The sequence below is a fragment of the Channa argus genome, chromosome 9 (genome assembly GCF_033026475.1).
Source record: "Channa argus isolate prfri chromosome 9, Channa argus male v1.0, whole genome shotgun sequence".
In the NCBI taxonomy this organism is placed as follows: Eukaryota; Metazoa; Chordata; class Actinopteri; order Anabantiformes; family Channidae; genus Channa; species Channa argus.
The window spans coordinates 3,167,603-3,181,511 of NC_090205.1; the positions used below are offsets into that span (position 1 = coordinate 3,167,603).

The 13,909-nt window shown below is 39.9% G+C and overlaps 2 protein-coding genes across 7 annotated transcripts in view; both read right to left on the minus strand.

The window, feature by feature from the left end:
- efhc2 (EF-hand domain (C-terminal) containing 2) overlaps positions 1-8,284 on the minus strand; it is a 28,880-nt gene extending 20,596 nt beyond the window's left edge. For all 6 annotated transcript variants that reach the window (XM_067517225.1, XM_067517226.1, XM_067517224.1 and 3 more), the window contains exons 1-13: positions 8,166-8,284; positions 7,149-7,337; positions 6,781-6,931; positions 6,378-6,601; positions 5,950-6,201; positions 5,272-5,379; positions 3,926-4,064; positions 2,795-2,960; positions 2,579-2,706; positions 1,932-2,128; positions 1,609-1,742; positions 1,199-1,393; positions 54-146 (exon numbers count right to left, since the gene is read on the minus strand). In XM_067517225.1, the coding sequence (XP_067373326.1) occupies positions 54-146; positions 1,199-1,393; positions 1,609-1,742; positions 1,932-2,128; positions 2,579-2,706; positions 2,795-2,960; positions 3,926-4,064; positions 5,272-5,379; positions 5,950-6,201; positions 6,378-6,601; positions 6,781-6,931; positions 7,149-7,337; positions 8,166-8,207 (2,018 nt within the window). In that variant the 5' untranslated portion in view covers positions 8,208-8,284. The remainder of the gene's footprint in view (positions 1-53; positions 147-1,198; positions 1,394-1,608; positions 1,743-1,931; positions 2,129-2,578; positions 2,707-2,794; positions 2,961-3,925; positions 4,065-5,271; positions 5,380-5,949; positions 6,202-6,377; positions 6,602-6,780; positions 6,932-7,148; positions 7,338-8,165) is intronic.
- Positions 8,285-8,620: 336 nt separating this feature from the next.
- On the minus strand, positions 8,621-13,124 carry fundc1 (FUN14 domain containing 1). Its single transcript, XM_067517228.1, has 5 exons — positions 12,993-13,124; positions 12,380-12,533; positions 11,478-11,553; positions 11,232-11,360; positions 8,621-9,404 (listed from the first exon to the last, which is right to left on the minus strand). The coding sequence occupies exons 1-5, from the start codon at positions 13,060-13,062 to the stop codon at positions 9,327-9,329; spliced, it is 507 nt and encodes a 168-aa protein (XP_067373329.1). The 5' UTR covers positions 13,063-13,124; the 3' UTR covers positions 8,621-9,326.
- Between the last annotated feature and the right edge of the window lie 785 nt (positions 13,125-13,909).

Sequence of the window (13,909 nt, forward strand, 5' to 3'; positions counted from 1 at the left end):
ACTCTGAGCATGCTGTGGCAGCTTGAACTGTGTAGTGATTATTGGGCTCTTACTTGCTAAGCAGAGCTCTGAGCAGGTTCTCAGGCAGGGGAAGCTGGAAGGACTTACAGATGGTCTGAACCTCTTTGGTGGAGAGACGGCCAGTTCTGGACACACACACACACACACACACACACACACAGAAAAGCAGATACACAGGTAAAAAAAAAAAAAAGCAAAACTGTAAAACTTGAGTCTTGGATCCACATCACACCGCTTGTCTGTTTTCTTTGGATTATTGGAATGAAGCTCAAAGAAAATACACGTGCTCCTTAGAGGCCAAAACGGAAAAAAAGTCAACATATTGTTATAATTTCATATGAACCACTGAACGGGACCTCTTCACTGGTTAGTGTTGACAAATTGAACACAGCATCAGAGAAAATATGCCATCAGCAGCAACATGAGCTGGTTTTATTTTAAAGCGCTACCACTCTTACATCAGAGTATGATTTATAGAAGAATATCCTACTCTGAATTTATATGAAAACAATGTGTGTGTGTGTGTGTGTGTGTGTGTGTGTGTGTGTGTGTGTGTGTGTGTGTGTGTGTGTGTGTGTGTGTGTGTGTGAGAGAAACAGAGAATCCTTGCCCTCTAAGACCACAGTTGTTCTCTGCAGTAATGCCAGACAGTCCGGAGGCTTATTCTCCTCATGCCATCTTCATTACAGGGATGTAGATGAACAAACTAACGGATAGTGTCAACACAGCCATAAAAACAGACACGTCAGCCTTGTGGCACTGTTGACCATCTGTTTCAGCAAACTCTACAGCTTCATGTGGGTGTATGTTGGACACATGTATCAAACGTGCGATTTTACACACAAATAAAGAAGAAAGAGGCACAGAGACCAAGTGTGTGTGTGTGTGTGTGTGTGTGTGTGTGTGTGTGTGTGTGTGTGTGTGTGTGTGTGTGTGTGTGTGTGTGTGTGTGTGTGTGTGTGTTTGTTCCTGGCCTGCACAGATAGATGCCATACTGGTTTTAGGGTCCATCTGGTTCCAATGCTCCACTCTCACGCTGCAGGAACTAATCGTTGCTCTGAGATATGGGGCCACTGGCTGCCCGACTGATGTCTTGTGACGCGATCTGCCTGTGTGTGTTTTTGTAACCACACATCTGTATGTGTCTGTGGGTGTGTGTGCTAGGGGTGATGCCTACTTGTGGCGGTCGTGATAAGTAAAGATCCTGGCCAGGTCAGGGAACGCTTCAAAACTCTTCCTTCTGAAAATGTCCTGGGCCACAGCCAGCATCATGCCCACGTTTACCTCAGGCTCCTTGCACTCTGAGAATTGTCGGCAAAGCACTAGCACCTCGTGCTCTGACAGACCGCAGTCCAGGCCCATCAGGAAGTTCCTGTAATACATACATGCACACACATACGTTATAAGAATGTAACACAAATAAATCACACAATAGTAAAAAACATGTAAAAAAGTATGTGGCAGGAGAAACTAACTGAGTGGGACTCTGATCATCCAGCTCCCAACATGCACTTCTAGGTATCTGAATGTCCTGGTAGAGACATGGAGGACAGTCTTTACTACACATATTGTGCTGTCTCACTGTACCTGAATGACTCATAGGGGATATAGCCGGTGTTGCTCGGGTCATTGAGAGTCAGAAACTTTTTGATCTCACGGAGTTTCTCCTCTGAGAAGGAGCCTAGTTTGCTGAGGATGACGCCGACATTGGCTTTGGGAATCTTTAGACAATTACACACAAACACACACTCTTTAATGTTTACGTAAAGCCGGAAGGAAATGTGGTTGCTACAAAGAAAACTAGCATCACTGAACCAGACTGTAATAACCTTTAAACCTATGACAGAAAACCACATATAAACCTCAGAAAAACCCAGGAAAAAATGTGCCTTCTTCAGTTCCCTCCCTACCTCCTTAGCATGTTTCTCCATGTAATTAAGGGTGTACTCATCAGCGTCCACAAGACGGAAGTCCTTACTGTTGAGGCAGAGAATAGCTCCAACGTACAGATCTTGAGCTGAAAAATACTCGGACATCTCGCTTTTAAACAGCTCCTGTCCTGGTTTCTTCACACGAGCCCGCTGCAGGAACTTACCGCCGATCACGCCTGGTGCACAACGTGCAAGAAAGAGAATTTTATTTTTAAGGTTTCGTTAAAACCTTGGTTTTATATTTTGTCTAATGAATTTGTTTTTATTTTTGGGCAATATGTTTTAACTTTTACATTTAACATACATGTGAACTGAATTTAAATTCCACTCATGTTCTGTTTTACATCATTTCAAATGTTTGGATATTATTTTTGGACCAAACCTGAAAAGTCCCTAAACCCATAACACACTATTCATCCTTGACTATAAAAACTACTGTCAAATACTGATTTACATTAATGGGACTGTGTCCATCCCTGTACAAAAAAAGTACATCTGTGAGCTAAAGGTCATGTGTTTCATCTGTTTTCAAGAGGTTTTGAAGATGCAAACCACGAGGGTCATAGATTTGGATCTCATGACCTAGGAACAGTTCTGGTGCAGCTATGGTCCAAACTGTTTTTTACCCGAGTTCCTCTCTGGGTGTTCGTACACACTGATGGAGTCGTCAGACAGGTAGAAAGAGATGATAAACACCCTCTCTCTGTCAACTGGATCCGTGGTCACCATCTTGGCACGGAATTTCAGCACGTTGCTGTTTAGAGGTGTATACAGAGGAGTTGGAGTTCAGCACAGACAAAAATCTCAGTGTGTAATTTGATTGTGACTGCTATTCATCCAACCTGTCTTTCTTCATAAACTTGTGGAAGTCTTTCTGCGGGGGCTTGGGCAGCAGGCCCTGGCAGAAGCTTAGGGAGTCCTCCTCTGAGCCAAAGCCGTTGTAGGGGGGTACAAGTCTCGGGGGTTTAGGGGCTTCGGGAGCTTTGTATTGAAGTGGGGTGAAGTCCTCTGAAAGGAAGAGGGAGAAAGAAAACACCAAATGCTTAAAAGAAGAAAGAAACGCAGGAGGAGAGCTGAAATGATCACATGGCAGCAGGTAATCCATCCACACAGCCGCACAACAGCCCGGGTCTGACTGTAACCCTGAGCTGACCTCTCACTGCTCAGGACCCTCCATCACTGTGACCTGTCAATAGGGGCTCCGCCTGCCTCGCTACTGTGACTAATGCTGCGAGTCCCGAAACCTGCACGGGGTGACAGGCGCATCCAGGACCAGCTTGGGTTTCTACTGTTGAGGAGCAGTGTGCCTCTTGTGCTTCCCGGTGTGTTTAAATGTGGGGGCATGGAGAAACACCAGTGCTGGGGGGCTTGAGTATCTTATGTCTTATATAATGGTGCTGAACCCTGTTGTTGGTCCTAATAGGCAAAGACTAAATAGAGGCCAATAGAACCATAACATCAAGCAATCTGCTGAAAAGTATCCTGTGCTAGTAGTGTCAGGAATCAGTTTTGCAGGTAAATGTATTGCTGGTGTTTGCTCTTACTGCCCCCCAGTGTTTGATTAATGCAATGCAGAAGAAGCAACAGATGGCTTCAGACCCAATCTCCAGAGGAGGAAAGTAACTAAGCACTTTTCCTTCAGTACAATTTCAAAGAGCATTACTTTTATGTACTTTGGTACAGTATTTTCATCCTTGTGAGGTTATGAGGAAGCTGAGTCAAGGCAACTGGACAAGAAAGAAGACCAGTTGCCAAGACTCAGCTTCCTCATAACCTCACCAGGATGACCAGAATCATCCCTGAAGCATCCAGAAGGTATGTGTGCAGTAGTTTGTAGATAAAGTTATTCATTCAAAAGTAGCTGAAGTTATTTCAAAAGTGACCACATGATTAGCACTGCAAAAGGACTCAGGCTATCTTGTCTAAATACTAAAATACTAAAACCCGATAAATGATGAAGGAGAACTGGTTACCTATGCCATACTTGGAGCGGTAGTACTCTTTGGTAAAGTCATCACAGTCAGCGATGATTACTCTCCTGCCCCAGACATTCACCTCCCCACCTATAGTCAGATCACTGTCCTTATAAAAGTCCTCGTGGACAGCTCCTGTCTGCAAGAGAAACATTGAGGGCAGAATGAGGTGAGTCAAAGCACTAAAAGAGACTTTTTACTTTATGGACTTTCTGAATGTGGTAAATGATGAATTTTGAATATAGACTGTTCTGCTGTTTGTGAGCGAACTCAGTGGGGATCCCACACCTGGCTAGGATCTAATCCTATTTAGCCAGAAAACAATTACTGAGGTCCAAACGCTTCACAAAAGTTCCAGTTTACTTAAAAGGACGACGTCACCGATACTCAACTTGCTTCTTTTGGTTCTGGTTTGAGTGGTACACAAATGGCATAAAAGCTCTGATTTCTCTACACACAAATATCTCTCTACTTCTAGCTGAAAAACGCCTCCAGAAAACATCACTTGGAGGAACTTTCAGTTCAAAATATGTCATGTCATACTAAAAAGTTTCCAACGGGAGGCGGCTGTAGCTCAGTTGCTAAGGCACATCCACGAACCACAGGGTCATTGGTTCGATCCCCGTTTCCGGCTATGTGTCGAAGTCTCCTCGGGCAAGACACTGAAGCCCAAGTTGCTCCCGGTGGGTCAGGTGAGCACCTGGCACCCACCGCCATCGGTGTGTGAATGGGTGAATTTGAATCAAAATTGTAAAAGCGCTTTGGATAAAAGCAAAATATAAGTGGCCATTTACCATTTACCCATCACGGGAAGCCTGCGTTTCCAAAACCCCACCAGATGACATTATATGAACTCCTAATAATGGAAAACTCTTCCAGGTGATGTCATCTGGAGGAGTTTTTCAGCTAGAAGAAATATTTGAATATAGGTAAGTCAGAGGGATGTTTAAAAGCATTAATGTACATTTACACTCTAAACTAAAGCCACAGAAAGCAAGTTGAAAGTTGGTGAAGCCGCCCTTCAAAGGATGTGTCCAGAACTCTGTGCTGTTAAGTCACAAACTCAGAAATCCATGTCTTCATAGGTTTGTGCACAGAGAATAACAGGACAGGACACTCGTCAGACTGTTGTAACAAAGACGCCCTGTATCTCACTGTATGAGAAAACATTTAGGTTAACATGAACCTGAACTTAGTTTGCTTTTATTAGAAACACGCTGAGTTGGACAAGGGTGTCTCTGTGCTTTTGATCATGGGCAGCAGCTTGTTTCAGGCTTGTGGTCAGTACTGCAACCTCTGGGTTACACAATGCTTTTTAACATGAGCATGACTGAGACAGGACATACTTTGAGGCTGTCCAGTATGTAGCGTTTCCCTTTACTCTGAGAGCCAAACACGTTGAGCACTGTGCGATCTGTGATTTCTCCAGGCTGCTTCATTTGAGGTGGAGCATGCTGCAGAAGAACATAAAAGACACGATATTTACAGAAATAAGAGCCATTGTCCATGCAAACACAGACCCACACATGTAGAGCGAGATGCAGAGAGAATCACAACAGGAAAAAAAGAGTAATGAAACGATTTGTTACTGAGGATGTGAGGATTTCATTTTGGATGGCGGGTTCTGGTCGACCTTTAAGACCGACATTTATTAAAAGGCATCAGAACAAACAAAATTACTGAACTGAACAAACACACAGACACACACACAAAACCTGGCAGTCTTTCAAGATGAATTAGACCCCAGTCAGTACCAAAGCAAAATGCTTGAGGGCGACTGGATGCTACAGCATTTAGACTGGATTAAATTACTGTGAGGGGAGGGTTGGACAAAGATGAAAACAAGTCAAATGTTCTTTACCGCCTTTGAGAACTTATCTAACTTTCTGACCTCTAACCTGAATTTTCCTTTCTGTTTTCTAAAGTATTTAGGATTTTCACTAACAAATGTTTCCTTCTGCTTTCTCTAATCTCCTGAGACACTCTGACGTGCTGTTTGTACAGTTTCTCCCGTGATGCCTCACCTTTGGCAGTTTGCTGCGGCATAGAAATTTGGGGACAGTGTCTCTCCCAGAATTCGGGGAGACAACCTCCAAAATCTCTAAAGTGTCATCAGCCAGGAAGTAGTGCAGAACAAGTTCCCTCAGATCCCCAAACATGCTCTCTGTATCGTCCCAGAAGCAGTAGAAGCACAGCACTTCACGGTCATGTTCTAGAAACTGCTTCAGTGTGTCTCGCCGCTCATACGGCCGAAGTGGCGTCATATTTTTCTCAATCTGGAAGAAGGACCACATGAAATATGGTGATACATATTATCATACATGTTTTACCTTTTTGATTTAGAAACTGTTCTCTCCAAGGAGAGGAATGCGTGTTTTAAATATTAATTTGGGAATGCCTAAAACAAATAAAAACTGAATTTTACAAAAAAGGCTCTGACTCTGGAGCCTACCTCTTTACGGAGATTGCTGTAGGGGTCATCAGGAACAGGGGCAGAGTCATTTAGACGCACGCCAAGTTTAGTAAGAAAGTTCTTTGTAAAAGAATCACAGTTGGTCAGAGTGAATGTGCGAGAGTACAGCACCATCTGCTGGTTGAGGTTGAAATGGAAAACGTTGTAGAACTGGTCATCGTTTGGGGGAGGCAGGGGTATGCGATGGCGATGAATAAATGTCCCTGCCACAAGAAACAAATTGATGAGCAATGAGCAACGATTAGCTTGTTCACAATGTCTCAGTGTGGTGTCTCTTTACATTGGCCAATGGACTATTTTAAATCCTGAATGCAAGAAATGTACATGAAAAATACGCTGTTTTTCCTTGAGTTACACATGAAGAGAAACGGGTCTTTTTCACCTTGAGGGATGCCACTGTTCTTGTACTCTGGCTCCACCACCTGTATGGTATCATCTTCCAGGTAGAAGTAGATGTGACACTTTCTGATTCTGTAGGTCTCATCCCGTGCCTCCGGCACAGCTTCCTGAAAGTATGCTTCAAAACACAAAGTCTAGAGAGAAAAAGTGGCTTTTAATGTCTAAATTTAGTCAGTGCCTAAACTTAGGTGAGTACTGGCTTTCGAGGAGTCAACGGTGAAAAAAATCCCTGACATAATTTATTTTAAGTGTGAGTATGCTAAGACACATAATGGATACTCCATACTTATGTAGCGGAAACAACATGTGTTTAATTGCTGAGGTAAAATGGATCCACTTAAATAAAGTCACCTGTTTGTCAAAGGCTACCCATGCTGGTAACCCACTGCCTTGTCCCTGGGGGTAGACCGAGTACTTTGGTTTAATCTTCTGCCCGAATAAAAGCTCTCCTCCAATGCCTGGCTTCTCAGACACCGCCAGCATTGGAACTCCCTTGAAATACTCGAAATGTTGTGACTTGTGGAATTTTTCCTTCACCAGCTGTATTACAGATGGAGAAAGCACCATGACATATGCTTTCTTTCATGTGGAATTATTATATTAACTAATTACTTCTGAATGACTTAATGATGATGGTCTCCTAAGTGAAAAGCATAAAAGCAAGGTGAAATGTAACGTGTTTATTTAAACACGAAAGTAATATTTGGACTCATTCAAAACTTAAGAATCCTTCATGAGCTTTATACTGTACACTATATTTAGTTGAAGTAAATACTTCACTTAAGTACAATTTTGAGCTACTTCTATTTTACTTGAATACTTCACTACCTTTCAAAGCCACGATCCTACTTTTACTTTACCAAATCAATACATTTATCTCCAGTGTGAAATTCATAAGTTGGCCAACATTAATTCTAAACAAAACATGTAAAGATCCAAACATGTGCAGAGCGTTAGAAATAAACTCAGACATGAGCAGCTGCAACATTAATGTGATATAATACATGTAAGTCTACCTTTGTACTTTTACTTAAGTACCATTTCCCATGTTTGTCTCTTCCTACAGAGTAGCCAGTTATACAGTGTGGTAATACTACTTTTACTTAAGTACATGTATTTGTATTCACCACTGCTGCCCACAGTTTACTTAAGTGTGTGTGTTTTTGAACAGAATTCTTAATTCTGTAAAGTTTCATTGAAAAAACAGTGGCCAACGAAATATATGACTTTTTTTTTTAATTGCTCAATTTAGCTAACACATTAGCACAGAAGCTAACGATTACCTCTCAGCCTGTAACATTAGCTCAACACCTGCTGGCTCTAAAGTTTTACCAATTCTGTAAAATACACTAAATGTAGTGATCTTACGTGTCTGTTGCGAGAGTTCCCAGGTAGAAATGGTAAAGCCATGGCGGTGATATTTAAGATAGTCCGCTCATTTGCTTCATGCAGCTGCTGGTAATTTTCGACCGTCTGTTACTGGTTACCATGGAAGTACCTGTTAGGAGCGTCTCCTGGCAACCAGTTGGCACATGCGCAGAAATGATAGTAGCGGCACAAACGTATAAAAAAAAACCAACAACATTGAGTATTGAGTAGAATGTAAAGTGTATAATTACAAACTACAGACTAAATACACTTAACATGACGTGTCTGTAAACTAGAGACAGAGGACGTTTTCATTACTCTTTATCAACACTTAAACCAGCGCTTTAGGCTAAACCAAGCTCACATCATAAACGTCCAAGTAAAATCATACTTGTGTGCCCTTGATCATATTTCACATAATTACATAACTAATCATACAACAAAAGAGAAGCAGCTTAACAGTTTTATTTTTTTATTTTTGTTCATCCAACTTACATGGCAGACAAACCACAGCCTTCAGTACCTAAAGCATCCATTTATTGCTAAACAAAATATAAAAAATATGGAGAGACTGGCATAACCCAACATGTAGCACATCTAATTACGCTTAACAATCCTATATTTTACAGCACTTAATAATAAAATTAAACTTTTAGGCTTAAAGATGACTGTTTACAATGTCTAAAACTTATATTGAAACTGAAAAATATACTTAACAACGACAGAATCCTGTGGACACCACCAGCCATGTGAATTTGATTGTAGTTGGACTGTGTGAATACCAGAATATAATCTTTCTTTCTGGCACAATATCAGCTAGGTAAAAATAAATATGTTTAAAAAAGCAACATTCTGATAACCTTCATGTCTTTTTTCAATAATATAGCATGATATGTATCATTATTTAGCTCAGAAAGTGGTGTACTTAAGAGGGCCATGCAGTCCAACATTCATTTCAACCCTGCACATATCACATAGAGGTACAGTTTCCAGGTAGACAAAAGTATGTGCAGCTTATGTTCCAACACATAAGCTACAGGCTAATCAGCAACTGGTGTCTTGCCTTCAAAACACTTGAACTAGAACAAACCACCAAGCAATGAACTTTTTTCCCTTTAGTTTTTGTGACATCAGAAATAGACTCTTCTCATTCCGCAGGCCCTAAGATGCCAGACCGAGCAGGAATCCTCCAATGAAACCACTTGTGACAACAATGTTTTTCTTCACGAACACTGTGGACTAAAAAAGACAGAAAACATGTTTCAGTATGATAAGTAGTTATTTTCAATTTCATCTGACATTATTTCACTACAGATATAACTGAGCAAACACATGACATTAATCACATTTTCTTTCTTCTGAAACAAATTTTCTTAAGCAGGCATAACCTGTGTCTCCTTAAAAAATAAAAAATAAAAGAACGAATATTGTGTTAGCAGTCCTTGCAGTTAGCTACTACTTCCGTGTAAACATCAAGAAAAACCTTTATTTGTTGCTCCTAAGTTCTTCAAGATGAACACAGACAGTTAAAGTTAAATTAGTCAGACTGAATAAATTCTAAAGATGTGAAGAAGTTTTCAAGACTTTTTGTAAATTGGTTTTAAATAGCTAGAGAAAATGCTCGTGCAGACCGGAAACATGGGGGAACCACAAGACCACAAGGATGTTCCTATTGTCTCATTTTCAAGTGTGATGGGAGGATAACAAATAATCTAAAGAAACTAATAGTGAAATTCTGGTCACTATTTAAGTAAACACTTAAAACAAAGCAACTAGCGCCACATTATATTATCAATGATAAACTTTGATTTCTCGCCATGATTAGTGTCATATTAGTGTCAACATTTCCAATATAGTGCCCTGCTTTTTTTGGGCTTACAGACACAAAAGCACAGTGAAAGGCTATGTATGTTGGAAGTGTCTGAGCAAGTTTCAGCGGAAAATCACTGGAAAAGTTTAAGTTGTTCAGCCAAAAAATAATAATAATTCAGATGTGAATGAAGTAGTGATTTGCAAGCTGTGTACCAGTATCAACAAAAGAGGAAAAAACATCAAGTTTGTTCCACCACATCAAGCAGCTGTTAGACCAACTACAGTAATAAACGTAAAAACTAAAATCAGAATGGTTGTTTTCCAGTGGTTCTCCATATAATAAAACACGGTAACACTGAAACAAGTTGAAGGAAGAACACATGATGCCAAACAATATATTTTGATTCAAAGTAAATATTTTGTTCTTATTCTATTTTTAGCTACTAAATAAAAATTTCAGCTGCAGTTGCAAAACTATTATAAAATATTGTGATATGCTCTTAAACAGATATCGCCCAACCTCAAAAAGTAGGGCTGGTTACACAACGTCAACACTTTTATTGCGCTGACCTGCCTTCAATGCTACCGAGTATCAAAAAATGCCTTGTCCTCCATTCTAAATTACAATAGCTAATGAATACATCTCACCAGCATCGGTGAGCTAATAAGCATCCAGCATTCGACACTGACTTGCAAGTTTACATTCTGCATTGAAAACATTTGTGTCATCTATTTATTTTTTGTACTGTAATATTTTTCTTTAGAGTGGATCTGGTTAAGGATGTATAGACATGTAGTTACATGGAGGTTCCCGCTTCAAATCCATGTTTCATAAAGTTTATTAATTGATATATTAGTAGACAATTTTAAGTTAAACAGGTTTATTTATTGCTGTAAAAACGCTTAAGTATAAAAATGCCAAGGTGATAAGAATAATGAGGTAAAGGTGTATTGTAAAATGTTGGTATCTGTATTGGGACTGAGTTATTTCTCTTTCCAATACCCAGCCCTAGTTGTCAGTTTAAATTTAATTTATTCTTTATGAAGGTAAAAACTGCTTTCACTGGAAATGCCAAGGTGCTGAAAAATAAAAAGGCATAAAGCAATTGTCTTTTTGTTCAAATTTATTGTATAAAATTGGTATCAAAAAAGTATCATTCCGATCCGGTATTGGAGTCATGGTATCAGTATTAGTACTGGTACGGATTTTTTTAACGATACCCAGCGTTACTTAAAGGCGACACAATATCTTACCTTCTCAACAAATGTGTTTAGCTCTGGGCCTGCTTGATTGGTGGTCTTCTTTAATTGTTTCTTGGCTTTGTTGACATCCTTCTCTACCCTCTTCCAGTCCACCTGAATATAGCCACTATTGTTTGCTATCTGAAGAAAGCAGCAGGCACATGGAAAACAGATCAGTGTTAGATGCATCAAAACGCTTCGAAATAACTGCTGAAAGGTGTAACTTTTATGTGTTTAGGCCTAATGACGCGAGAACACCTGCAACAGCAGAAGACCTCCCCCCACAGCTGTCGCGGCTACTTTCCCAACCTTCTGGAAAAGATATCCTGCACACCTAATATGAACAAGAGACAGAACATGAATATTAATCTAACATCAAAACAATTACAACCACCCCACCACAGTGAATTGCCTAACAATGTGCTAAAGATTTTGTCTTGTGTCCTGCCTATAAAATGTAAAAGCATTGTTATACAATGTAAAGTAGACAGCATGGCATTTGTTTTCCTAACTGATGCCATTTAAGTTTCATTAAAGCAATTGCATCTCCAAGGGAGCTCTCTTCATTCAGACAGTAGGAAACTCAGGGGATTAGAGGAGCACAGGGAAAAGGCTCATGGTTCAAAGGACTTCACTGCAATGCCACAGCACGGCAGCTGTGTGATATGAACAAAATCTAATATCCCAATTTAGATAATCTATGTAATAATACAGCATATTACTATAACAAGCTCGAGCTCTGCTTAAAAATAACTTCATAAATGATGTGACGTAATATGAGTGATGTTTTATTTTTCTCATACAATATGTATCGTTATATTGCTATGTCACAGCAATCTATACAAATGTCTATCAAAATGAAAGATTTAGCGTGCAGACGAGTTATGCAATGTGACACATGATGATAATATCAATAAAGATAGTGAAAGAGCTTAATGTGATGATGAAATCAGTGAGAAAATACATGAGGCTATATGAGAGAAAATTACACAGAATAATGCGACGCAAATTTGAAGAAGCTACAAAGATCACGTGTAGGGCACCTAATTTTAAACGGAACTGTATCTGAGCAAGTCAAAAGTTCTGTGTTTATTAGCAGAAAGGGGAGAAGTACTGGGGGCACGGGAGGAAGTTCGGGTCATTTCAAATGGAATTCTCACCATCCACTCACTCCCCCTATGGCTATCTGTGTGGCCACCGAGTATTTCTCCGCCAAAGGCCCGGAGTTCTTCCCGAAAAGACGGTTCCACCATCGCTGGCGTTTGGCATATTCCGTGAGGTCTACGACCTTGTCGTAAATCTCCTCTTCCATTTCTGTACATTGATGGACAAATGCAAACAGCATAACGTTACAATCACTGACTCATTTAATGAAATGGTGATAAAGCGTTGCAGCAATGACAGCTGCCTAAAAAGGCAATGCAACCATATTAGGTAAAGATGGCGAAGTTCCAAACTTAAAGCAATATTTGGGTACTAGTAATAAAGTATAGTGTGTTCACGTGTTGAGCTAAATGACACAGGTATCTAATATCAAGTCCGTTGTCCAACGTAAAGTTGTTAGTAAAGTTAGCACAAGTTAAGCTAAGCGTAGAAACGAAAGTAAGCTAAGTATGTTTGACACAAAATGGGATTTCTAAGCGGAGACGTAAAGAGTTTTGAGGAAACTCCAGGTAACTGTTCAGCAACATGTTTGACGTGTAAAACCATGCGAAGAAAATTCCTCGTGTATCTGTTACGAACGAGATGTAATTAGGTTGTAGGCCTGCTTACCCTTGTTGCGGGTCGCCATTTTGAAATCTGCCCTGTCCTCGGCTGCCTGCACGTTCGACGTCATTTGCATAATTTGGACCGTCAAACTAAATGACGCAACATGTACATTTCCATTTAGTCATTTAGCGGACGACAAGTCAAGATAAAATCTAAATCAAGGAGAAAACCTCCGCAGCAACCTGTCCTTTTAGTTACGTTCCAGTTTTACACACCAAAACAACAGCTAGATTATTAGAAACAATAATAACCATAATAATAAAACTAGAAAATAGTAGGAATCAACGCATAATATTGTACAGACCAAACCAAAATAACAACTTTAAGTTACTAAGGCGTCATTTTCTGTTTGGGTTGTAAATGTTTATCCAAACTGACTTCTGGGGCTGCAGAAAGCCTCTTTTGTCTCAGAACATAAGTTTCTCATAAGCTTACATGTCCATTTCACTTTCTGCCTAACAAATGTAATTCCACGGTGCTAATTGTTGGTGCATTTTCTATGGGCAGCTGACCATTAAACAAAACAATCATGGGACATACTATAATGTCGCCACGTGTTCGGTGCAGCTCCAGTGGAGTTTGCTGATTTCCTTTACCAACTTCACTGGGTTGGTCTCAGATATTCGAATTGTTATAGAAACCGTGTTTTAATGAAATTTCACATTAATTTTAAGTAAAAGCCACTAGTTTGTAATACCTTCCTGTTTGTGTTGAAACATATTTATATAATATTGATTAATTAATTAATTAATTAATTAATAATCACCAAAAACTAGATAAATTAAAGAGAGAACAGAGTGGTAGCATATTTGCAGTCACCATCGGCACCATTTCCTATGAAGTCACTGTATAAAAAGTGCTATGACATCACTTGCAAGAATGTTCTTTTTTGTTAAGCACAGGGCTAAATTAAATCATGA

Excerpts from the sequence above, each read along its gene's own strand:
- fundc1 (XM_067517228.1), bottom strand. The coding sequence starts at position 13,062 with ATGCAAATGACGTCGAACGTGCAGGCAGCCGAGGACAGGGCAGATTTC. Across the intron at positions 12,534-12,992 it reads AATGGCGACCCGCAACAAGG|AAATGGAAGAGGAGATTTAC; the intron begins GTAAGCAGGCCT and ends ATCAATGTACAG. Across the intron at positions 11,361-11,477 it reads GAGGTCTTCTGCTGTTGCAG|ATAGCAAACAATAGTGGCTA; the intron begins GTGTTCTCGCGT and ends TGCTTTCTTCAG.